We start from the raw sequence: 24,643 nt of genomic DNA, 5'->3' as shown, positions 1-24,643 counted from the left end.
GCACGTGTCTCTTTCAGATCTGGTTTCCTCGGTGTGTATGCCCAGAAGTGGGATTGCTGGGTCATATGGCAGTTCTATTTCCAGTTTTTTAAGAAATCTCCACACTGTTTTCCATAGCGAAGCCAAGATTTTCTTCGCATCTGATTTCCAGGGTCTCGTGGACCACCTTGGGGTGGGGAGGCGAGGCTCCTTCTGTCTTAACTATCTGTCCACCAGCCACAATTTTTTACAAGATTGCCTAAGCAGGGTCTGAAACACTTGAGACATTTCATTTCAGCATCTCACTGGCAGCTGAAAGGTTTGGAAGTTATTTTGCCTAAGAGAAACATATGTCACATGAGCCATATATCATGGTTTTGGAAGAAACACCATTTGTGTCACTCCTGTTGGCAAATATTTCTCCATGCTGAGACTACACCCTGTCAAATTGTATAAAAACCTGAACTGTCAAAATAAAAGCCAAACAAGACATGGCAAAAGAGTATGCTTTTTTTTTTTTTTTGAATTAAGCTAATTAAATAGGTAATTGAGCAAATAAATTCTGCGGTCAGTCAGATGAAGAGCATTTCTGATGCATGATCTACTCCAGACCCTGAAGAATGCCTGTCTGCTGAGACTCAAGAACCACTTGAGTGCAAATGCCCCCTCCCCCATCAGCTACCAGAGGGATTAGCTCATCACCCACAGGGGCTCCCTATTATCCTCAGGATCAAGGATGTCACGCCAAGTCTTCCTGGGGACAGCCCCTGCGTCCTTCTCTGGCTTCACATTTTACCCCTCCTCCTCTCCCACTCAGCGCTTCAACAGCACTCAACTGCTTTGAACTTCTTGCCTCCTCCCCACCTGTACAAATTCATGGAACACCTTCCTTGCACTCTTGCGTAGCACTTGAAGGCTCATCTCTGGCTTAACCTTCTTCCAGAAACTCTCCTAGGCTTGTTTTGCTTTCATCCCTCTGAGTCTTGCTCTCATTTTCTCAATTCAGTTCAGTCGCTCAGTCGTGTCCGACTTTTCGTGACCCCATGGACTGCAGCACGCCAGGCCTCCCTGTCCATCACCAACTCCCGGAGTTTACCCAAACCCATGTCCATCGAGTCATTTTCTATGTTCCCGTAAATCAAGGTTCTTATCTTTATCCTGAACTCAGTGGGTTGCATCATCTGTTTTTTTCGTGCCTCTACCTCCACCAGATTATGAGTTTCCTTGAAGATGAGGAATATGTTTTGTCCCCTGTGGTAACAGCACATAATAGATACTCAATAAATGTTTCAATGAAAATTACAATAAGGTCTAGGACACTCTATTGACTCCAGTCATGTGCTAGATGGTGCCAAAGACATTTCTGATGTTCAGATATTTGAGACACTTATGTTGGGTACCACACAAGGAACCAAAAGATAAAAGATATTACTAAGAAACTGGAACTGCCCCTTTGGAGTTAACATATTAAGACTTTGTGATATCCCAAGACAGGAGGTGTGCTAGAAGTATTATCCAAGTATTTTGAAATTCAGATGAGTGAGGTTAAATAATTCTACCAGACAGAATTAAATAACAGAATAATTGATAATCCAGTTTTAATTGATTGGTAATAAAATACAGTTTTTTTTTTAAGGTATAATACTGGCTTTGAATCAATTTCTCAAATTGATATTGATGAAGTGATGGGACCGGATCTTTGTCTTTTGATGAAGTGATGGGCCATGATCTTCGTTTTTTGAATGTTAAAACCCATTTAGACACACATAGACTCAATTTCTTCATCTGTAGGGTAAATATTCTTTGCCATCAAGCTGGGATGGAGGCTTGGTATCCTCAAACAGTTTTCCTAGCACTATTTGCAAATGACTAAGTTGGTTCAGTTAAAACCAATTTGTAATCTCTGGACTAGGTGGTTTCTAATGTTCTTTTCAACTGTGCTCAATAATTCTATAGTTCTTATGTAATTAAAAGTTATTTTCGATTATCTGCATTAACATTGAATCCTTTATTGCTGTAGAGATTAACATTCAAGTCTAAATCATATGTAGACTTTATATTAAGGCCTAATAAGATAGCAATAATTAAATATGCGTTTATGAGACTTCCCTGGTGGTAGAGTGGATAAGAATTCACCTGCCGGTGCAGGAGTCAGGAGTTCCATCCCTGGTCCCGGAAGATTCCACACGCTGTGGAGCAGCTAAGCCCCTGAGTCACAACTACTGAAGCCTGCGAGCCCCAGGCCCCGCAAGTCACAACTCCTGAGCCCACGGGCTGTAACTACCGACCTTCGTGCACCAGAGCCTGTGCCCTGCAGCAGGAAAGGTCATCGCAACTAGAGTCCGCAGGCAGAAACGAAGACTAGTGCAACCAAATCAGTAATAAACAGTGCATAATCATGCGTTTATCATAAAGTTACCGCAAATTCAGTCAGTGTTGTAAAGCTTTTTCATGCATGTTCCAAATTTAGCCTGATCTGGTGCTTTCCTTAATTTCAGATCTGAAAATTCATCTCCAGACCACCGATTACGGCAACTTCTTGGCTAATCAAGCCACCCCTCTTACTGTTTCCGTTATTGACACGGAGATGAGGAAGAAGCTGTGCAGAGAGTTTGAGTATTTCCGGAATCACTCCTTGGAGCCGCTAAGCAGCTTTTTCACATACATGACGTGAGTGACAGGAGGGCCCCTGCTCCCCCCAGGGTGACTGCGAACCACCCCTAAGAGCTCCAGGTGGGGATCAGGCTGGCCTGAAGTTCAAGACCACTTCTGTTGTTTGTAAGTTTGAATGCATTCATCTGGGAACTGATAAGCGCGTGTCTTATCTTAGTGTGAGTCACTCCATCCCCAGACTCTTTGCGACCCCATCGACTGTGGCCCACCAGGCTCCTCCGCCCACGGGATTCTCCAGGCAAGAACACGGGAATGGGTGGCCACTGCCTTCTCCGGGGGATCTTCCTGACCCAGGGATCAAACCCGGGTCTCCCATATCACTGGCAGAGTCTTTATCGTCTGAGCCACCAGGGAAGGGCATAGATCCACATTTTCACTGTTAGAAAATAGATTTCATTTATTTATTTCATTTACTTATAAACATGATCAGGTCATTCACTCTTAGCAGTGATAAGTGCTGCTGATGTCTGAAACATTCCAGCTCTTGGAACTGAAGGTAGGTATTACGCCACATTTTCAGATCGCTTGTCAAGGTAGGGTTGGAATATCACAGATCTTTCTTAAAGCCACACCTACCCCTTCAACAGAATCAGGTGCTCCCATCATAGTTAGATGTGTCTTATTTTTATCCCTCTCCATCACCAGTGGTTCCAGTCTTTTGGTGTGAAGGCCCTTCTTTCTAAAATGTTTGAATTTCTATACAATAGTAAACTGTATTTCTTAATCTAGTTAATAAACTATATCCAGTGCTCAAACCTTTGGGCCCCTTTAGTTGTCTTAGCTGACAAGCTGAGAACGAATGCCCACAAAGGATGAGCTGTCTACATATATTATATGTATATTACATATATTACATATACATATATTATATGTACATATAATTTAGATTAATATGCAGCGGTGATTACTACATCCAGGCCATAGACTGGTTGAGAAAGGCATATAATAAAAATATCCCTCTATTCCACCTATCCCCTTCCTCCCCACACAGTTCCTCTCCCTAAAAGTAAGCACTTCTTAGTTTATTATTTTTCTAAACAAAAAATTGCATTGTATATGTATAATGATACATATTCAACCCACCCTACTCCCACATTTCAAATTCATACAGAGGACATCAGTTTTTCCCCACTTAATATTTGTTAGAAATATCCTCATCCGTGTCATGCATTTTTAATAACTGTGTAGAAGTCCATGTTTGGTATACATTATAACTCAATTTATCAGGAATCTATTAACAAATAACTAACTTTTTTTTCCTTATTACAAAAAGTTTTGTACCTGGCTCTAGCTTATTATAGTGTAGGTCTTGAATTTATTTCTAAGCTAAATTTCTAGCAGTGCAAGTAGTGAGTCAAAGGAATGTCCCTTCATTTATTTTAGAAAATCTGCTAGCTTGAACACAACAGAAGTAGCACCAGTTTGTACCCCCAAAACAGTGCATGAGAAGGCCTGTGCCCCTACACCATTACCAACATCAGATACTATATTTTTCATTTTTACCTTGACAGTAAGTTAAAAACTATCTCTTTGCTTTAATTTATACTTCTTTATGGGCTTTTGTGGCATCTCAGCTTGTAAAGAATCTGCCTGTTAATGCAGGAGACCCCGGTTCAATTCCTGGGTCAGGAAGATCCCCTGGAGAAGGGATAAGCTACCCACTCCCGTATTCTTGGAATTCCCTGGTGGCTCAGGCAGTAGAGACTCCACCTGCAATGCAGGAGATGTGGGTTCGATCCCTGGGTTGGGAAGATCCACTGGAGAAGGGAGTGAAGAGAACAGCTACTCTCTCCAGTATTCTTGCCTGGAGAATTCCTTGGACAGAGGAGCCTGGCAGGCTGCAGTCCATAGGGTCCCAAAGAGTCGGACGTGACTGAGTGACTTTCACTTTGCGTATTTCTTTATTAGCAAAATGGAACATCTTTTCACATTTACACATTTAGTCATGTGTATTTGCTACCTGACCAAATTCCTTGTCTATTTTTCTTATTAGAATGTGCAGCATTTCTTGTTGATATATAAGGACTCTTTATAAGTTAAGAAAGTTAGCCTTTCATCAGTTTGATATAACTTAATTTTTATTTTGATTTTTTTGCTGTAGGAATATTGAACTTTTTAATTTAGTTATCACCAGTCTTTTTATTGTACAATCTTTTGATTATTGTGTCCTGCTTAGAAAATCCTTCACTCCAAAGGATTAGTAAATTCACCTGTCCTTTCTTGCATTCTTTTGTTGTCGTTTCACTTCTTAACATTTAAAAGTTTGATTCATCTAAAATGTATTTTTGTGTAAAGAATGAGAGTAGGGATCCAGCTCAAATTGTTTTTCCCAAACAATGATCCAGTAAGCAGTTAGAAGGAATGATCAAACAGGAAGTAGTCACTGATGCACTTGAGACGTGTTGTTAGCACCTGTGTTCCTTGTTTGTGCAATCTAGCCTCCTAGCAGCTCTGTAGTCTGGGAATTTGTTTACAGACAAGATATAGATGCTGACGTTTTGAAAGAATCCACCAATAAACAACTAGTGAAAATGAAGATCCGATATGAACTTGGGTCTGACTCAGTCCAAAGCCCAAGCATTTTCTTTGAGAAAGATTCTGGAAAGGTCTCCCAGAAGGGCCAACATTGCTGCCAAGGCTGGAAATGGAGTAGAAATTGGAGATTCCGGAGAAGGCTGGGGTTGAAGCAAGCCGATGGGAAGGACGCTGCCGGTCAGTTTTGGCTGGAGCAGGCTGTGCAGGAAGAGGAGAGGAATGGGGAAGGGAGGCTAGGGGAGAAAATTCCAGTCAGATTATGGAGTCTTCAGTGACAAGTCTTACTTAGTTCTGATCATCACCATTTTAAGGATGAGGAAATGAAAACTTAAGAGGAGGAACTTGCCCAAATCACTAAAAAGTGATTCGAAATAAATGCTAGCAGTAGGCTTTGCAGAATTATTTTGCTCAGATTTTAGATGAGTGCAGAAAAGCTGACCTGTGATGAAGACAGGGCAAGTCCAATTTTAACTCAATCTGAAAGCTGCCAGGTTTTGTACTTTTTAGGTTGAGAGACGATCTCACATGATGAAAATTTTCCCCCAAGTATGTTAAGAAGTGCTCTAAGAATGACTCTGAGTCATTTGGTCAGTAGTTCCTCTTATGTGATGATTCCATGATTTATTGTTTTCTAACTATAGAATCTTAAACCTGGAAGGAACCTTAGATTAATTCAGCAAGCCTTCTTATTTCACAACAAACTATCATATCGATCTAGTTAAAATATACTGTTTCTAAAAATAATTACTTAAAATTCCAAATATTTCTAGTCATTAGTGATATTTCAAAACTGTGCATAAGTATGCATAGACAGTCACAGATACCTGGGTAGGATGTTAATGCAGAAATAGACACGGAAGCATAGATTTGGTAGTATTAGTATTGTTAATAATGGACATGCTTTAATTCATCCTCTTCCTCTCTCCCTTTCTCTCTCTTGATGATAAACTCTTTGAACTAGTTCTTTTAAGGATCTCTGACTCATTAGTATACTGAATATTTGTTGAATCAGTATATGATCCTGTATCTAGCAGCATCCTACACATGCATATAGAAACATACTTTCAGACAATTCAGGATTTTATATCTTACATTTAATTAATATATGGTACTTGAGGATTGGTTATTTATTGAAGGTATGTTAGGGCTAAAAGCCAGATGTCATTCCTATAGATGTGTTTTATGTGACCAGGGTAGTCTTTACAGTAATATTAAAAAATGTGTTTCATTAAGACTTGCATTCCCCAATTAGCCATGGTCTCCAACACACTCTTCTGTCTTATGATCTGCAGGTATTTAAGTTACTTATCAGACCCCAGATGTTTAGGTTTCTTGTCAGACATCAGACCTAGATGTTTTACCTACATCTTTGCACCAGAACCATGCAAAGAAGTGTTTATATCTCCAATTTTCAAATTAGAGAAACGGAGGCTCAATGAATCAATGTGTATTTCAAAGTCAGAGCATTATTAAGAGATTTGGAAAGCATTTGGTGTGGGTCCATCATTCTAGAAAGCTGATGGTCTTGCACTCACTCCATAGTTTGTCAAAACGCAAGTAAATCAGAAGTATCTGTGGGCCTTTAGAATAGAAGTATATTCCTGATCCCTATCCCAGGAGGTTCTGACCTAGTTGATCTGGGAGTGGGGCCCCCCTGTATTTTGGAAGGCACCCAGATTATTCAGATGTGCACCCCTAATTGAAAATGTCCCATTATGGTGCCCCAACTTTATGACTTGGACGTCACTTTCACAATTATTCTCATGAGTCTCTTGCCACAGTTAATGACAATGAATGGCGTTCTCTCCTTGTCGGAGACCAAAGGAATCACACCGAAGCCCAGGTCTTCTGAATCTCAGTCCATGGTTTGTCCCACCATTCATGTGACCTGCCAGCATCCAGCAGTGCCTGGATGTATGTTACCAAAACAAAAGGTGTCTGTGTGCGGGACAGGTGTCCAGTAGTTCTGAAACTGTTTTTCTTACTTCTCCTTTAGAACGTGTTGCAAAGTCAAGTGTCTGTCTAGCACCTCTGAACTGCCCTACTAGGGAATTCCCAGGGTATCATTATGAAAATGACTAAGCCAACCCTAATAGAAATGCTCTATATTTAAAGTGGTATGATAAACACAATATGAATGTTCAAGAACTGTACATTCGTGTGATAGAATTACCCTACATGTGAAACTTGTTTTGAAACTCTGGAGTGTATATTTTTAAATGCCTAATCGCAGGAAGATCTGGCGGTTTTGTGTACTATAATTATACATAGTGCTGTGAAACAAAGGAGTGAATCCTATAGCATTTTAATGAAGAGACTATGTAATAGAGGCTTGGATTGTTTTTTCTTCCCTCCTACTCAACACTTTCCAGCAGCATTTCAACTTCTATCTTTTGAGATTAGCTCTCTGACTCAAATATTTTAATATTCAAAATACTGATTTAATTCTTTAAGCTTTAAATTTTATTAATCTTTCAAAATAAATTTTCTCAATGTAGGATAACCAAGGAAATATAATTGTCAATACTTCACAGTAACATCAACCAAGAATCATAGGTTAAGATCCACACAGTGAAGAAATCTTTAGAGATTCATTTTTAAAAGCTAATCAAAAGTTCTTGACTATCTCAGTGACACTTTATAACCCTCCACAGGTTTTGCGTTGTGTTGTACTTTAGAGGGCTATGCAGTTTGGTTTGCCCTAAAAAGCTTCTCAGAATCAGGTCGTTTGGTGCTAACATGAGGAAGCAAAAGTTGCTCAATCGTGTCTGACTCTTTGCGACCCCATGGACCATACAGTCCATGGCGTACTCCAGGCCAGAATACTGGAGTGGGCAGCCTATCCCTTCTCCAGCGGATCTCCCCGACCCAGGAGTTGAGCCGGGGTCTCCTGCACTGCAGGCAGATTCTTTACCAGAGTCCTCCACAAACTGCATCACGAACTTGCTCACCCCTTCACGTGTTAGTCAAAACGTAAATAGTATAATTCTGAGTCAGTGGGAACTCCCATTCTGATGGAGCAGGTAGATGCGTCCACAAAGGGTGAAACAATGACAGAATTACGCAGCAGCTGTGACAGAGGCTTGGACATTGAACTGGAGGGACCTGGAGGGTGAAATGACTAATCCTGATTTTGCACGCTTTTGCAGAGAAGGTAGCATTTGAACCAGTATTTCAAGTGGGCATCAGATTGAAAGAATACATTGCGTAAGAGAGACATGAGAATATTGTGTACCTAGGGGTGAGAAGCATCTCAGGCGTGGCTGGAGCCCAGCCAAGAGCGGAGCATGGCTGGGGAACGAGACGAGAGGCTGGCTGACGCAGGGCTTCACCTGTCTCCATCAGCAACAGCCAGTCGAGGGGAGATTTCAGGAAGGATGCTACCACGTCCCGCTTCAAACATCCACGTCCTTTCTGTTAGTAAGTAGTAGAGACCCTAAGATGTGATACTGTGTGTGTGTGTGTTAGCTGCTTAGTCGTGTCCGACTCTTTGCAGCCCCACATACTGCAGCCCACCAGGCCCCCCGTCCATGGGATTCTCCAGGCAAGCACACTGGAGTGGGTGGCCATTTCCTTCCCCAAAAGGAACGGTAGAAAGAAAGAAAGTGAAGTCGCTCAGTCGTGTCCGACCCTTTGCGACCCCATGGACCGTAGCCTACCAGGCTCCTCCGTCCGTGGAGTTTTCCAGGCGAGAGTTCTGGAGCGGGGTGCCAGTTCCTTCCCCAATGTGACATTGGGTTTTCCAAACAGCATTTCAAAGATGCTACTTTTTCTTGTTTGTTTTTACTTTTCAACTCTCATTGTCTTGAAAAGTGAGGGGGAATGATCTGCTACATATTTCAGGAAGATGATTCTGCTGGTATTGTGAAAGATGCATTGAAGACATGAGACCTGAAGCAGAGAAACTATAGAGGAAGCTATTTTAAACGTTTACATTGAAAATATCGATGGTAGAGACAGGAAGGAGGGAACAGTGATTGGATGAATTTGATAGGTAGACTTGACAGAATTTAGCGTCTTGATTTATGATGCAACGAGTGAGAGAAAGCAATCAATGATTCCTAGAATCCTAAGCTAAGGGAGAAAAGAATTTGCAAATGAGATAAAGGGTTTTGTTTTATTTCTAGTCAAAAAGAATAAGAAGCCTATTTAACTTAGATAAAATTAAATTAACAAATTATCCTTAGTCTCACCATGATTTGACATATTTTTATACTCACACATTTTAAAGGAATTAAGATCACTCTGTAAAATAATTTAATCTTTAATATCTATTACCAAAATTTTTTCACATCAGTTTTTTTCTAGTATTTTTAAATGACTGCATAGGCTTCCATCTGATCATGATCATTGTAGGTATGTTTTGTTTCTTCCTGACCTCCAAGTCTGCAAAATATTTAATTTGTTAAATTCTGATTTCAAGAATCAAATTCCCAATAAAAATATCAGGTTGAATAATATCTGTTTGACAACACTGTGTATTTGTGATTCTGACTCTGGCCAGAAAAGGTCTTCTGAAATCTTACAGATTGCACCAACTTAAAGGTTTTATGTCCAGAGATTCTATGTGAATATTCAATGGAAGAAGCAAAAATGTCTCTAATCCAGCTGCTGATGAGACCTTCTTTGTGTAATATTCTCCAAGTGCTGGAATTGAAAACACTGGTGCTTTTCTACAAAAGCAATACTTGTCTTTCTGTAACTGAATGATACTTAATCAGCATGAGTGAGTGAGTAAAAGTCACTCAGTCGTGTCCGACTCTTTGAGAATTTTCCAGGCCCTAATACTGGAGTTGGTAGCCTTTCCCTTCTCCAGGGGATCTTCCAACCCAGGGACCGAACCCTCATTGCAGTCAGATTCTTTACCAGCTGAGCCACAGGGAAGCCTAATTAATCAGCATAACCTTTATTAAGTGACTGCTATGAGTGAAGGCCTAGGCTAGGTTCTAAGACTGGAGACGAATTGAATACGGACTTGCTTCTCTAAGCCAGTGGAAGAGTTACTTAAGGCGCAGATTCCAAGACCATGCCTCTAAAAATCAGGTTTTAGAAAGTCCTGGACTGCAGTTTAGGAATCCACACTTTCAGAAGGCCCTCCGGTGACCCTGATCTACATGAGAAATTCTCACAGCCAGCACGCAGGCTGGGAGTCTGCAATACACCAGCTGTGGGGCCCTGGAAAAGTGCCTCAGTCAGTCAAAGCCTTTTCCTCGTCCAGAATAATAATTATATACAATTGCAAGTTTAACTGAAAACACATATATAATATAGAGTCTAAGTGTTAATTGAAAGTTATGTGTTTCATGAGGCCCGGTGAAATGAAAATACATGGCCCTTGTTAAAAAACAGTAATTTCAAGAGACCAACAGCAGAGAATTAAACCGAGCATGGTGATGGTTTAGTACCCAAGTTGTGCCCAACTCTTTGCGACCCCATGGACCGTAGCCCGCCAGGCTCCTCTGTCCATGGGATTCTCCAGGCAAGAATACTGGAGTGGGTTGCTGTGGCCTCCTCCAGGGGCTCTCCCCAACCCAAGGATGGAACCCGTGTCTCTTGCATCTCCTGCATTGACAGGTGGATTCTTTACCACTAGCGCCATAGGGGAAGCTCACTGAAAAATGTACACATATATAATATATAAATAAATCCACACACACAGTATATCTACATGCATTTGCTCAATACAGCTAACTTTATGCATTAGGGTCTTATCACCTGTGAAAGTGGGAAAAGGTTGCATAATAAAGGCGGTAATGCTGAGACTGAGGTTGGAAAGATGGGACCCTGTTTGTACCCAGCCAGGAGGGAAAAATCTAGCGGAGAGAGCAGAAACGTAGGCTTAACCAGTCCTGCTGCTGGGTTGCCCACTTAACTGATAACAGCAAAAGTGGTGTCTGAGGATTAAGGATGCTAATAAGGTCATGGGTGTAAAAGACCTCAGGATGCTACAACAGTTCTCCCGAGTGAGAAATACATCAGGGTCAAGGTAGATGGATTGTTTCCTTTGTTTTATCAACAGTCTGGCTAGGCGGCAGTCAACCACCAGGGGGCGCGATTGATCCCCGTAACCCTTTTTCCAAATCTACTCCTTCCCCAGCCATTGTTTAGTACGACTTGAGACTGTCCCATAGCCCTGGTACTAATTCAGATAACCACTGCCCTAGTTGTATTTTATCTTGTTTATTTTTTTAAATTTAAAATGAAGCACCTGTATTTTTAAAAATAGCTTTTATTAAAAAATTTATTTAGTGCTCTCTGCAGACCAACAATTTTATAGTCGCTTTGTTGTTGTCTAGTTGCTAAGTTGTGTCTGACTTTTGAGAGCCCATGGGATAGCCTGCCAGGCTCCTGTCCTTGGGATTTCCCGGCAAGAATACTGGGATGTGTTGCCATTTCCTGCTGCAGGGCATCTTCCCCACCCAGAAGTCGAACCCAAGTTTCCTGCATTGGCAGGGGGGTTCTCTACCACTGAACCACCTGGGAAGCCCTACAGTCACTCTTCATGCGTTAAATTTAATTCTCACAACAATCCTGTGAGGGGCTTTTTAGAAATACAGAACAGAGGTTTTATAAGTTAAGACTGTAATTCAGTACCTATTTCCCAAAGCCCAGAAGTAAGCACTCATAAATTTTATGTATGCCTTTTCAAATTTCTTTCAACATGAAAAAAGTTTGTATGTGTGCATATATTTATATCTAAACCAACATATAAAATATACATAACTGGTTTTAATTTTTTTAGAACAGTTAGGTTATATGATATACTGTTTACAATTTTTTTTTAGTGTAACCTATTGATATCAAGAATTTTCTACAGATGTTGTTGTTTAGTGGCTAAGTCGTATCTGGCTCTTTTGTGACCCCACGGACTGTAGCCCACCAGTCTCCTCTGTCCATGGGACTTCCCAGTCAAGAATACTTTCCTGGGTTGCCATTTCCTTCTCCAGGGGATCTTCTTGACCCAGAGATTGGACTCGTGGCTCCTGCCTTAGCAGGCAGATTCTTTACCACTGAGCCACCTGGAAAGCCCATAAGTGCACACAGATCTGTCTTATTTTAAAGCATACATTGTATTCTGTTCCCTCTTTTGTCCATATACTTTATTTTATTTCTTTGTTATTTCAAGTAATACAACAGAAATCATTGTACCTATTATGTTTGCTTCCTTTTGCCGGCATTTCTTTACGAGGGATTTCCAGAAGTGAAATTGCTTTGTCCATAACTGTGCAGGTTCTAGATTTTGACAGTTATTAGCAGATTGCTCTCTCATACTCCAACAATTTGGAATGTTTTGTTCCTCTCCCTATCTTCTCAGCTGTTTCTTTTTTTCTTTCCTCATTGGAAGAAATAAGATTCTCCAAAACCTGTTGTGACTGGTGTTTTGAATATAATATACGAGATTCACCAGTCACTGTTCTTGACCAGATAGGGAACAGCCTATAATAGACACTCACAGCACGCGTAACTGTCTAGTGGACAAGAAGAATCGTCACCCCGTTGGTGTTTTCCTGTCCATTTCTGTAATATTTACATACACTGCTGCGGAAGAGGCAGCACTGAAGCCATCTCACTAATATTGTTCTTCTCAATAGAAAAGTATAAGCAGCCTTGATCCCTAGAAAAAGTACCAGGTATCTCCTTCATCCTTTTTACCCAGGGACTATCAGAGTTAACATACTTGTCTGAACGTAGGAAAAAACGTACTCATCCACTGAAAAAAATCATCACTGTGCTCGTGTTCTGGGCAAGTATGGTTCAAGCCTCATGGAGGCCACAAAAAATGAACAGAGTCTCTAAGGATATTGTAGGAATTATCTGTAAATAATTACATTTAAATGAACATGTGAAATCACTTACCCAAGATTACACAATTGAAGTGTGACAGAATTAATGCTGAATCCAGGTCTCAGCTCCTTAGATATATAATAAATATTTGTGAATGAATGAGCTAACTCCTCCCTGTGTTCACCATGGCTACTGCCAACGTATACTAAAAATTAATTTCACACCAAGATAAATATAAATACAGAGCTTTAGAGACAGAAGAAAGATATCACTTCTAGCTACAGATATTTTAAAATCTTAAATATTTGAATATTGGCCTTAAAGGATGGGGAGGATTTCGGCATTTAGCAATTGGTGGGGAATGGATACTTTTCCCATCTAAAGAGGGGGTAGGAACAAAGACACTGATATAGAAAAGGACGAATGAGTTTGAAGAATTTTTAATCCAAACAAATGGGTTAGACCGAGGTTGTCGAGAATCTTAAGTACTAGGGAAGAATGCTAAAGATTCCAGAGCTACCAAGGGTTTGAGAAATGCATAGTGACCAGCATTCTTGTTCGAAATGTGCTGTTCCAGCAATGCTGACTTCAGGATAATTTTTCAATATTTTATTTTCCTAGAAGGAAAAAAAATGCACGTGACAGCAAAATGAACTGCTTTTAAAAATTGCTGTAATTTTCACTTCCTCTATTTAAAAAGTGGGAAACTTCAGGGGAGTAAGAAATGTTACCCCAAATGTCCACTTTCAAGAAGGTACAGAATATTAATGGGGAGATTCTAAACCTCAACAGCCTCTTCAACAAATCGGACTAAATGCAAGGGCTGCCCCACCTGAATATCTGGGATTGGCATTGGACTTAGTACATCTGAGGTAACACAGAAATGTTTATCAATGCAGTCAAGAAAAGCTTTCATTTGAAAATTAACACATTGGAAAATACTTCCTACATGGCCCTATCGCTTGCTGTCGTGCTAAGGCGCCTCAGTCGTGTCCGACTCTTTGTGACCCCATGGCCTGTAGCCCGCCAGGCCCCTCTGAGCACGCGATTCTCCAGGCAGGAATACTGAGTGGGTCTCCACGCCCTCCTCCAGGGGACCGAACCGTCTCCTGACCGGCTGGCAGGTTCTTGGCCTGAGAAGCAGCCCGGCTGTCTGGGCCACAGTGAAGAGCTGGCGGGCCTGTTAAGGCGGATCGGGGCGCTGCTGAGGAATGAAGTAAGTGCGCCTAATACATTTCACGCGCCCTCCCCCGACACTTCCCATGAATTGTGCGTTTTACGTCCCTCTTCCTGTGTTTTCCATACGTACAAGCGTGACCCGGAAACATACCGTCCTGCTCACCCGGAACAGAACTGTTGGCGCTGAGAACACCGTATTACATGCTGCAGATGAAAGGATGCTGACCCGGCTGCTTAGGTAGAAGGAACCAGTCTTGATATCAGGGTATGCTCCCGTGATGAAGCCAAACCTTAGCCACAGTGCTTTGAGATGATGAATCTATTGTCCATCTCCAAGTTCACCAAGTTATTTCCTATCCAGCTGTGCCTGGAGGAGGGAGTTCAGTCGGAGTCATGAAGAGCTTCCGTCTTCACTAAGGGGCTCAGGCTTTTTTATACATAAAATCAGCTATCATTTACGATGAGTTAACCAGCATGTTCTGAAATTAGTGATTACATTTCCAAAGAGAAAATATTAAACATTTTGAAGTTCAGATATCTTAACGGAGACATCGTATGAAACGATGACCACACAAAGATGATTCTAGGGTTAGAAGATGCAGAACAGGTTGGTAACAGATTTTATCAAAGGTATAAATCAGACCTGAGGGCCAGTATCCCAACAGGTATCGTGGTTTATGTCCTGGGGATGTTCTGTCTCCCAGATGACTGTAGCCCTCAGCCTCATATCTCCACGCCATCCCAGGGGTTAATCCCTTGTCTTCTATGAGCAATAGGTAAATTTTAGAAGGATTCTATTAACTAGAACTAAGTGTAAAAGTATAGAGATATAGAAATCTCAGGCTTGATGAAAGAGTATAAACATTGCAAAATTTTTACACTAAATATTATGTATACAGCTTCTAATTTTTATCTCCTCTTCCTCCAAGGTCCAGTTTACAGGGAATTAGCTTTGTCTAAGGGTATGTGACTTTCCTTCACTGGAGGCACTGTACTAGTGTTTTCAGATGTATGACTAATCCTGGTGCCAGCAATTTAAGTTGAATAAATATTTCCATTTGAGACTGAGGAAATGGAGCTCTTTTTAAACTGGTTTTTAAGTGACAGAGCTGGGCTTAAAATTAGGCTTATCTATTTCAAAGCTTGGCCTCCTTTTACTGTTGTAATTGATGATTTACAAACTATTTTCATATGTGTGATTTGATTTAGTTTGCACTGCAGTCATGTGAAGACAATGATATTCTGCCCTTTCCCACCCCTTGATGCCAAGCTTCTTAAAAAGGATGGTCTCTACTCCTATCTTCTCACTTATTTTCTCAACCCCCCTCAGTCTTATTTCTGACCCCACCATGCCCTCAAAACCACTCTAGTTGCTAAGTCTAATGGGTATAAAATTTTCAGCTCTTTTGTTAGATCTTGGTTTCTAAAACCATTCCCCCATAAAGGGAACTGACATTCCTTGGATAAACAGCTATCTGAGGACTCGAGCGAGAAATATACAAGATGAACTTGAACTATCTTGTAATACCAGAATATAAGGATGTGAAAAATGAAACAAAGCAAAAAAAACCTGCAATGGTTTGGGGTGTGTTAAAGGCGCTCACAGGAACCGACTGCAAGAGCTCCCAGGGGCCAAAGCTGGAGCAATTTGAGCAGCGAAATAAAGGAAATTGTACTGAATTATCATCCAAAGTATAAAATAAATATTTTTTAAGACCATCCTGGTCTAAATAAATGATTTACTAATTTAATAAATGAGCGAGAAGGGACACATCTCCCTTACAGAATGATTTGTGTAGATGCTCCATCCTCAAGGAGGGTACCATAGTTCCCTCTTCTCTTATGCTTGACTTCCAAAGAGGACAATATGGAAAGAGGAGGCAGGGCCTTTTTGGTGGAGGAGTCTGGCAAACACTGCCTCAGCCGGGTGCTCGTGATGGCACAGGCGGTGCCAGGAGGCTCCTTTGATAGAATGTGATGGCAGTGGGTCCTCCGGCTTCTGCTTTGCAGGTGGAGGTGCAGAACTCGTCTGCAGGGGTGACTGGGGGGCTGTGTGGGGCAGAGCCCTTCTCCAAGCTTCTGGATTTCAAGCTTCCAACTTTTCCCTCTGCACCCTTTAAGATTAAGACTCCCCCGGCTCCACCTTCCATCACACCCAGGACTCAATGCAAAGCAGCAGTGAGTCCCCAAGGAGAGAAGAGAGGAAAGGGTGAAAAACTGTTCAAAGAAGCAATGACTGGAAACCCTCGGAATTTGGCAAAAGACACAAACCTACTGATTCAAGAACTAAACGAACCCCAAATAAGAGGAACCCAGTGAAACCCAAGCCAAGATACATCATAGTCAAACTTCTGAAAGACAAAGACAAAAATGCCTAAAAGCTGTGATACTCATGGGGGAAAAGCAATGTGAACAGGAGTGGATTTCTCCTTAGAAACCACGGTGTTCAGAAGGAAGGGTTATAGCATTGTTTAATGCTAAAGGGAAAGAAATGTTAACCCAGAATTCTGTATACAATGAAGGCATCTTTCAAGATTGAAGGGTGACTCAAAACAGCCTCAGAAGAATGAAAACTAAGAATCTGTGGCCCATAGACCTACCCTAAAAGAATGGCTGAACAAAATTCTTGAAACAAAGGAAATGATAAAAGAAGGAATCTGGGAACAGCAAGAAAAGAACAACAAAATAGGAGGAAAACATGGGTAAATACAACAGACTTCCTCCTCTTGGTTTTCTATTTTATAGTTGACATTTGAAGCAAAAATTAATATTTTTCTGATGTGGTCTGTATATGGAGGAAATATTTAAGACAGTTCTCTTATAAGTAGGGAAGGTAAGAGAAAATCTTAAGAGATAAGATTTATGCAGTTTCTTAAAAAACTAAACATAGTCTACCATACAACTCAAATTGCACTTCTAAGCATTATTCCAGATAAACTGAAATTTATTTCTACATAAAAACTGACACACAAGTGTCCATATTTGTATTATTTACAGGCAACAACTTGTATTACATGTATCTCAAGGGAATTAGTGAAAGTGAAAGTCACTCGGTCGTGTCCGACTCTTTGCGACCCCATGGTCTATACAGTCCATGGAATTCCCCAGACCAGAATATTGGAGTGGGGAGCCTTTCACTTCTCCAGGGGATGTTCCCAACCCAGGGATCAAACCCAGGTCTCCCACATTGCAGGCGGACTCGTTACCAGCTGAACCACAATAAGCTGAATTAAAATAGCCAATCTCAAAATGTCACATAATAAACAATTCCTGTTAAATATTATGCACAAAAATGGCAAAGTTATAGAAAGAACAAATTAGTATTTGCCAGAGGTTCGGAGATGGGCTTCCCAAGTGGTTCAGATGGTAAAGAATCCACCTGTGATGCAGGAGACTTGGGTTCAAACCCTGGGTTGGGAAGATCCCCTGGAGGAGGGCATGGCAACCACTGCAGTATTATTGACCTGGAGAATCCCCATGGACAGAGGAGCCTGGCGGACTACAGTCCATGGGGTCACAAAGAGTCATGACTGAGTGACTGAACTCTACAGCACAGGAGATGGTTGGCGGGAAAAGGATGTGACGATGAAGGGGTGGCACACTGGAGGTCTTTAGATGAGGTGGGAGTTCCGTGCCTTGACTATGGTGGTGCCTGCACCAATCTACGCATGGGATAAAGTAAGACAGAACTACACACATGCGGATGATTGATGTCAATTGTCTAATTCTAACATAAGAGCTATGAAGATGTAACCCCTGGTGGAAACTGGGTGAAGAGGACGTAGGACCTCTCTGTATGATTTTTTTCAACTTCCTAGAGAATCTGTAATTATTTCAAGATAAAAAGCTTTAAAAATTTATTCCATATTTTTGTATCCACATAGTAGTAACAGTAATAATAACTCATAAAATCTAACATCTGAAGCCTATGATCACAGGAAATGACAAATTAGTATTTAATTGCACGTATAGAGAGTTATAGAGAGCCATAAAAGACTTTCAACATGAAGACATAAATGCTATATTAGTGTAAAATTTCATCAGAGAATTGGAGTAGAAATAACATTTCCAGAAAAAAAAAAGAACAACATAATTTCTTTGTTTATGTATTTGTAATTGAATAGTGGTGGTGTCTTAGTGAGCTTGAGTTTCTGTAACAAAATGGCACAGACTTGGTGGATTGGATAATTGGACTTTATTCCTTACAGTTTTGGAGGCACGGAAGTCCAAAATTAAGGTGCCATCCAATTTGGTCCCCTGGTGAAGGCTCTCTTCCTCACTGTGTCCTCACACAGCAGGAGAGAGAGCAAGATGCCGGTGTCTGTCCTTAGAAGGACACTAATCCTGTCATGCAGGCTGCACCGTCAGGACCTCACTTGAACCTAATTAACAGCCCCAGTGGCCCCAACTCCATATACCATCACACTGGGGCTAGGGTGTCAACATGAATTTTTTGTTTAGTCACCCAGTCATGTCTGACTCTTTGCAACCCCATGGACTGCAGCACACCCGGCCTCCCTGTCCCTCCCCATCTCCCGGAGTTTGCCCAAGCTCATGCTCATTGCATCAGTGATGCCGTCCAGCCATCTCATCCTCTGACGCCCTCTTTTCCTTCTGCCCTCAATCTTTCCCAGCATGAGGGACTTTTCTACTGAGTCATCTACTGTTTGCATCAGGTGACCAAAATACTGGAGCTTCAGCTTCAACATCAGTCCTTCCAGTGAATATTGAGGGTTGATCTTCCTTGAGGTTGACTGGTTTGATCTCCTTGCTGTCCAAGGGACTTTCAGGAATCTTCTCCAGCACCACAGTTTGAAGACATCAATGCTTTGGTGTTCTACCTTTACAGTCCAGCTCTCACAACCTACATGGCCACTGGGAAGACCATAGCCTGGACTGGATGGACCTTTGCTGGCAGAGGAATGTCTCTGCTTTTCAACACACTGTCTAGGTTTGTCATCACTTTTCTGCCGAGGAGCAATCATCTTCTGATTTCATGGCTGCAGTCACCATCTGCAGTGATTTTAGAGCCCAAGAAGAGGAAATCTGTCACAGCTTCCACCTTTTCCCCTCTATTTGCCATGCAGTAATGGGGCCAGATGCCATGATCTTAGTTTAATATTTAGTCTTAAGCTGGCTCTTTCATTCTCCTCCTTCACCCTCATCAACAGCCTGTTTCACTCCTCTTCACTTTCTGCCATTAAAGTGGTATCATCCTCATATCCCAGGTTGTTGCTGTTTCTCCCGCCTATCTTGATTCCAGCTTGTAACTCCTCCAGCCCGGCATTTCTCAGGATGGGCTCCGTGTGTAGGTTGAACAAACCGGGTGACAGCAGGCGGCCCTGGGGTACGCCTTTCTCAGCCTTGAACCAATCGGCTGTTCCACACAGGGTCCTAACTGTTGCAGCTTGACCCCCCCATACAGGTATTCTCATCTCGCTGAGAGCTTTCCAAGTTTGTCATGATCCACACAGTCAAAGGCTTTAGTGTCATCTATGATACAGAGACAGATGTTTTTCTGAAATTCCCTTGCTTTATGATCCAGCGAATGTTGGCAGTTTGATCTCTAGTTCCTCTTCCTTTTCTAAACCCAGCCTGGACACCTGGAAGTTCTTGGTTTGAATAACGCGTCCAGCTCCGGGCCTCCGCGGCCATCGCTGCCTGCGCTGTTCCTTACCTTCGCCCGCCCCCGGCCCTCCCGAACCGAGTGGAGCCGGTGGGCGTCGGCAGCGTCGCCCAAGGGGCGCCGCAGGCTTCAGGGGCTGGGCCTCCGCGCAGCGCGATGACAGGCCGCGAAAGCCCTGTGAGTCCGAGGCCGCGGCCGTGGCCCTGGGCAGCGGCGGGTCCTGGCCGGGTGCGCTAGTGGTGCCGCCAGGACGCCATCCCGGGGCAGGAAGGCGAGGTGCGCTGAGTTCTTCACCTCCGTTTAGACTCGGATCTGCTGAGTTTTCAGGCATCGCTCTTCAAGACCTCAGAAAGGCCTTTAAAATAAGACTGCAAATAGTGTGTGTGTTTATCATGAACCGAATGAATTCCCAGAGCAGTGGTTTCACTCAGCGGAAGCGAATGGCTCTTAGGATTGTTATTCTCCTACTTGTTGATGTGATATGGGTTGCATCCTCAGAACTTATTTCGGTATGCAAGCTTTATCTAGGAATGATGCTGTGTTATTGAAATGTAATTATATTTCTAGCCATTACTGTCTCTCATGCCCACTTAAGTGATATTTTGAATATTGTTAAATTTTCTCTTCTAACGAACTAGCATGCATTGGAGAAGGAAATGGCAACCCACTCCAGTATTCTTGCCTGGAGAATCCCAGGGATGGAGGAGCCTGGTGGGCTGCCGTCTATGGGGTCACACAGAGTCAGACATGACTGAGGCGACTTAGCAGCAGCAGAAGCCTAGCATGCAAGATTTTAAGCATGACCTTCTTAGCCTGGGAGATGAGTGCAATTGTCCGATGGTTAGCACATTCATTAGTACCACCCTTCTTGGGAATTGGGATGAGGATTGACCTTTTCCAGTCCGTGGCCACTACCAGGTCTTCCAGATTTGCTGACATAATGAAAGCAAAACCTTGATGGCATCATCCTTTAAGGATTTGAATAGTTTTCTGGAATTTCATTCAATGTGAATTTTAGGAGGACAGAAATCAGCATATAGCAGGTGAGTATCCAGACACTTCACTGAATAATTTAATTTGACTGATTTAAGAGTTTCATTTTAAATACTGGCATCTATGATACACCAGAAATGTCTTTGCAGTGTGTAAGCTTACAGTAAAAGTTTTTACGGATCGACTTAAAGTAAATGAGGTATGCATAATTTTCAGCAATTGTTTCGTGTGGTTGCACGGCAATGCTCCTAAGACTTGCTGCCTTGCCCCACCTGGGAGGTCACGTCCCTGGAAAATTATTGTAGTTAATTGCCCTGACCCTTGCCTTACAGCCTTGAACCAATTGTCACTGTTCCTGAACCAGCCCAAGCCTGACACCTTTCATGGCAATTTCCCAACTCTGCATCTGCTTTATCACATGTACCTTCTGATCAGGGACTTCTTTTGCTCTAAAGCCATCAACAAAATTCTATGTGTTTGAGATCTTATAGAGATTTATTGAAATCTCTTTTTCCCCTCATTTCACTGTATTAATGAATGTTTTCCTTTTCATATATCTTGAATATTAACTTGGTTGGGGAGGGGGGTCAAATGGTGCATGATATGGTTAGACCAAAATCCGACCAGAGAAGCCTAAAGGATTTGTAAAACCCTCTGGCTTTTCCCTCTGCCTACCATCTTGGTAGATGTGTCTTCAGAAAAGACATGACCACTTTCTTCTGAACCTCTGCTAACTACATTCTTAAAAGAAGAATATGGTTCTTTGCCTATAGAGGTACAGTTCTTATACCTCTCTTTGCCTAACTATCTCACGCCAGAGTGCTTCGGGAATGATGGTCATTTCTCAGCCACTGCTAATGACACCTAAGTACTTAAAACTTTTATTCATAGAACAGTTCCACTAGCACCAAATTATGGCTCGCTCTAGTGTCTGACCATATAACAACTGTTACATTAGCCCAGAATTTGATAGTTATATCACAGGAAAGTTAATTTAGTTAGCTTCCAGATCCTTAAATAAGTTTGGGAGCAGAAGGAAAAAGAACAGCATTAAGTCCAAAAGGAAATATTAAAATATCTTCTGGGCGAAGCTGCTTTATCTAAATCCAGCATGGAGCCGGGCTTTGGCGGTGGGGTCCCAACACTGCCCCTCTGCAGCGGGGCGGCCTTGGACAAGGTATGGAACCCCCACAGCCTATTCCTCTGTGTGAAGTGGTCCTTAAGCGCTGGCTGGTGGGGAGTCTTGAGTAGAACCATGCGTGTATTGCATGTAATGTCTGACACATATTAACAACCTCAAGCAAGGTTGGCATTTTTAAAAATTCGTCTTTTTAAAACCTAAACTTTTTGAAATTGTGTCATTTACTCTCACAATTTTAGGTTCATTCATGCACTTCCCTGGGGGCTCAGCTGGTAAAGAATCTGCCTGCAATACGGGAGACCTGGGTTCTATCCCTGGGTTGGGAAGATCCCCTGGAGAAGGGAAATTTTTCTGGCCTGGAGAATTCCACAGACTGTATAGTCCATGGGGTCACAAAGAGTCAGACATGACTGAGCAACTTTCACTTCACTTCACTTCATGATTTTCAGAGGTGCCAATGTCAGCGTTATAGAGAAAATATTTAGAAGGGGCTCAGTGAGAATGTTTGTCTAGGCCATGAGTGGGAAAAACATTGACCCCACTGAGTGGACACAAGTCTTGGCTGTTACTACTTATAAGCACAAGTATTTAAAACATGAGGAGTTTGAACTTGGTGAGCAGCCAGGTGACTTTAAACTCAAACATGACTCAAGTGACCCATTAGAGATTTCATTCCTAACCCCTGGAGGCATGGCCCTGAAGGTTATCAGGATTATTGTCTGGAGAGAACAAGCTATCTTCTGGGCATACTACCCCATTCCACCCCAAACCGCCACTCATTATGCACCCAGGGCCTGTGTGATGGAGGTAAGGAAAGAGACGCCTCTCACCTGCCATGGTCCAGTCTTGAGTTCTCACTTCGTTTTCTGGACACAGCTGAGAACTGCTATTATTATCCCATCTTGGAAACAAGGCCACTTAAATGAGTTGAAATAAAACAATTCAATCTCCATACACCTTTCTCTTTGCAATGTAGGACTAGCCTCTCCATTAACTTTAAAAAAAAAGGCACCCAGTACACACATGTGTACACACACACGTACACATGCCCACATGCATCATACAGGCATGGGCTTGAGTCTTGTTACCTGTGGGCTGAAGTCTCACTGACTTTGTTCGCCCCCGTGAGCGTCAGTCTAATAGTCCTCTGCAAATCGGGAATGTTGGCGGCTCACCTGCTTTTACATCACAGCGGTGCTGTGGGGAACAATTAAATATCTCGAGTCTGCTAAGATTATTAAGTGCTGGCAATTCCCCTCTCAGGTAATAGCTTCTGAGCCATAAAGGGACAGTTAAGTAAGCACTTCCATTTTAATATCCTTTTCAGGAGATAAAAAGGATTCTCCAATTCCATAATGTCTAAATGTGGCACTGCTGTTTGGAGGGGGTGAAGAAACTTTATAGTTACACAATTTCATGAAGGGATACGTGCCTTCTTCTAAACTCCTTTAGGTAAAATTTTTGTTGGGATAACTTTGAGAAGCTCAGGGGCCATGCAGGAGACTATTTTCCTGCTGGAAATGCATTCTTGCCCAGGAAGCCTGTAACCCAGGCAGCCAGACTCCAGTGACTGTGCTTCTGAGTGGACAGGCTTATTTTCATCCAGTGAAAGGTGGGTTTTTGCGTTTTTTTTTTTTTCACATTTATTTATTCAGCTTTGGCTGTGTCTGGTCTTAGTTGTGACCTGCGGGATCTTCCGTCACGGTGCCTGGGCCTCTGTGCTTGTGGCGGGGCTCCGGAGTGCGTGGACTGTAGTTTCCAGCACACGAGTCTCTAGTGAGGCGTGTGAGCTTAGTCGCATGTGGGATCTTGGCTCTCTGACCAGGGATGAAGCCCGCGTCCTGTACATTGCAAGGCAGAGTCTTAACCACTGGACCACCAGGGGAAGTCCTGAAAGGCGTTTGTTTTTCAAGCTTGAACTGTGCAGTGGGTGAGTCCCCTTGCTGTCAGACCTGAGGACTGTGTCTCACCGCTTAGCTGTCCTTTCTGGCTCGTCCACCTCAGCCTCTCGCTGCCTCTTTCCCCTCAGCTCTTAATCACGTTCTCTTCGCTCCCATCTTTAGGGGAAAAACACCAAAACTGGAAGTCCAAAGTTCCTTCAGCCCCTAGGTCTCCATATTAGTTACCTTCCGCCGCCCTGTAGCGTGAACTCTTTTAAAAAACAAAGCGAACGAAACCTCTTTACTTCCCTCTCGTTCTAAACACACAGTGGCCAGCTTTCTGCCTTCTTCCCTTCCCCTTCCACAAGCAAACCCCCCTGAACGCGTGTTCGCTCTGGCGTTAGAGGACCTCTTAGTGGCTGCATCCTGAGAACACTTGCTTTAGTGTCCAACTTGATTTTCCTGGGGCCTTTGACGTCTTCTTTCTGAAATGTCCTAGAACTCCTTCTTGTGGCTTTCTTCCTACCGTCTGCTCATTCCTGCTGAGTTCTGTCCAGGGCCTTGAATGTTGGGGCTCCCCAGAATTCTCAAGACTGAACTCTTGAGGTACCTGCCAAGGTGTGACCTCAAGCACTCCCAAACATCTGCTTCTACCTTTAAACTGCCCGGTTCCCTGACCGTCTCTGCCCCAGCGCTGTCTTCAGGACTCAGGTGGCTGAAGCCTGCCTGGTATCTCCTCCTGGGCATCTGAGCTCACTCTGCTCCAAACCTGCTCCTATTATAACCTGTTCTTCCTCCAACGCTCGCATCTCAATAAATGGCTCCAGCTTCTAACTGTTAAAACCAGAAACC

General features: G+C 42.6%; 1 protein-coding gene across 3 annotated transcripts in view; it reads left to right on the top strand.

Annotated features, from left to right (window-relative positions):
- The window catches only part of ATP6V0D2 (ATPase H+ transporting V0 subunit d2), a 49,560-nt gene that overhangs the window by 11,245 nt on the left and 13,672 nt on the right, over positions 1 to 24,643 (top strand). For 2 of the 3 annotated variants that reach the window (XM_061122879.1, XM_061122878.1), the window contains exon 2: positions 2,478 to 2,649. In XM_061122879.1, coding sequence (XP_060978862.1) covers positions 2,478 to 2,649 — 172 coding nt within the window. Of the gene's footprint in view, positions 1 to 2,477; positions 2,650 to 23,632; positions 23,842 to 24,643 lie in introns of those variants that run through there. The other variant, XM_061122880.1, reaches the window with a different exon arrangement.

The sequence above is a fragment of the Dama dama genome, chromosome 21 (assembly GCF_033118175.1).
Source record: "Dama dama isolate Ldn47 chromosome 21, ASM3311817v1, whole genome shotgun sequence".
Classification (NCBI taxonomy): domain Eukaryota; kingdom Metazoa; phylum Chordata; class Mammalia; order Artiodactyla; family Cervidae; genus Dama; species Dama dama.
Note: the sequence above shows the minus strand (reverse complement) of the source record. Positions and strands in the feature narration are given on the sequence as shown.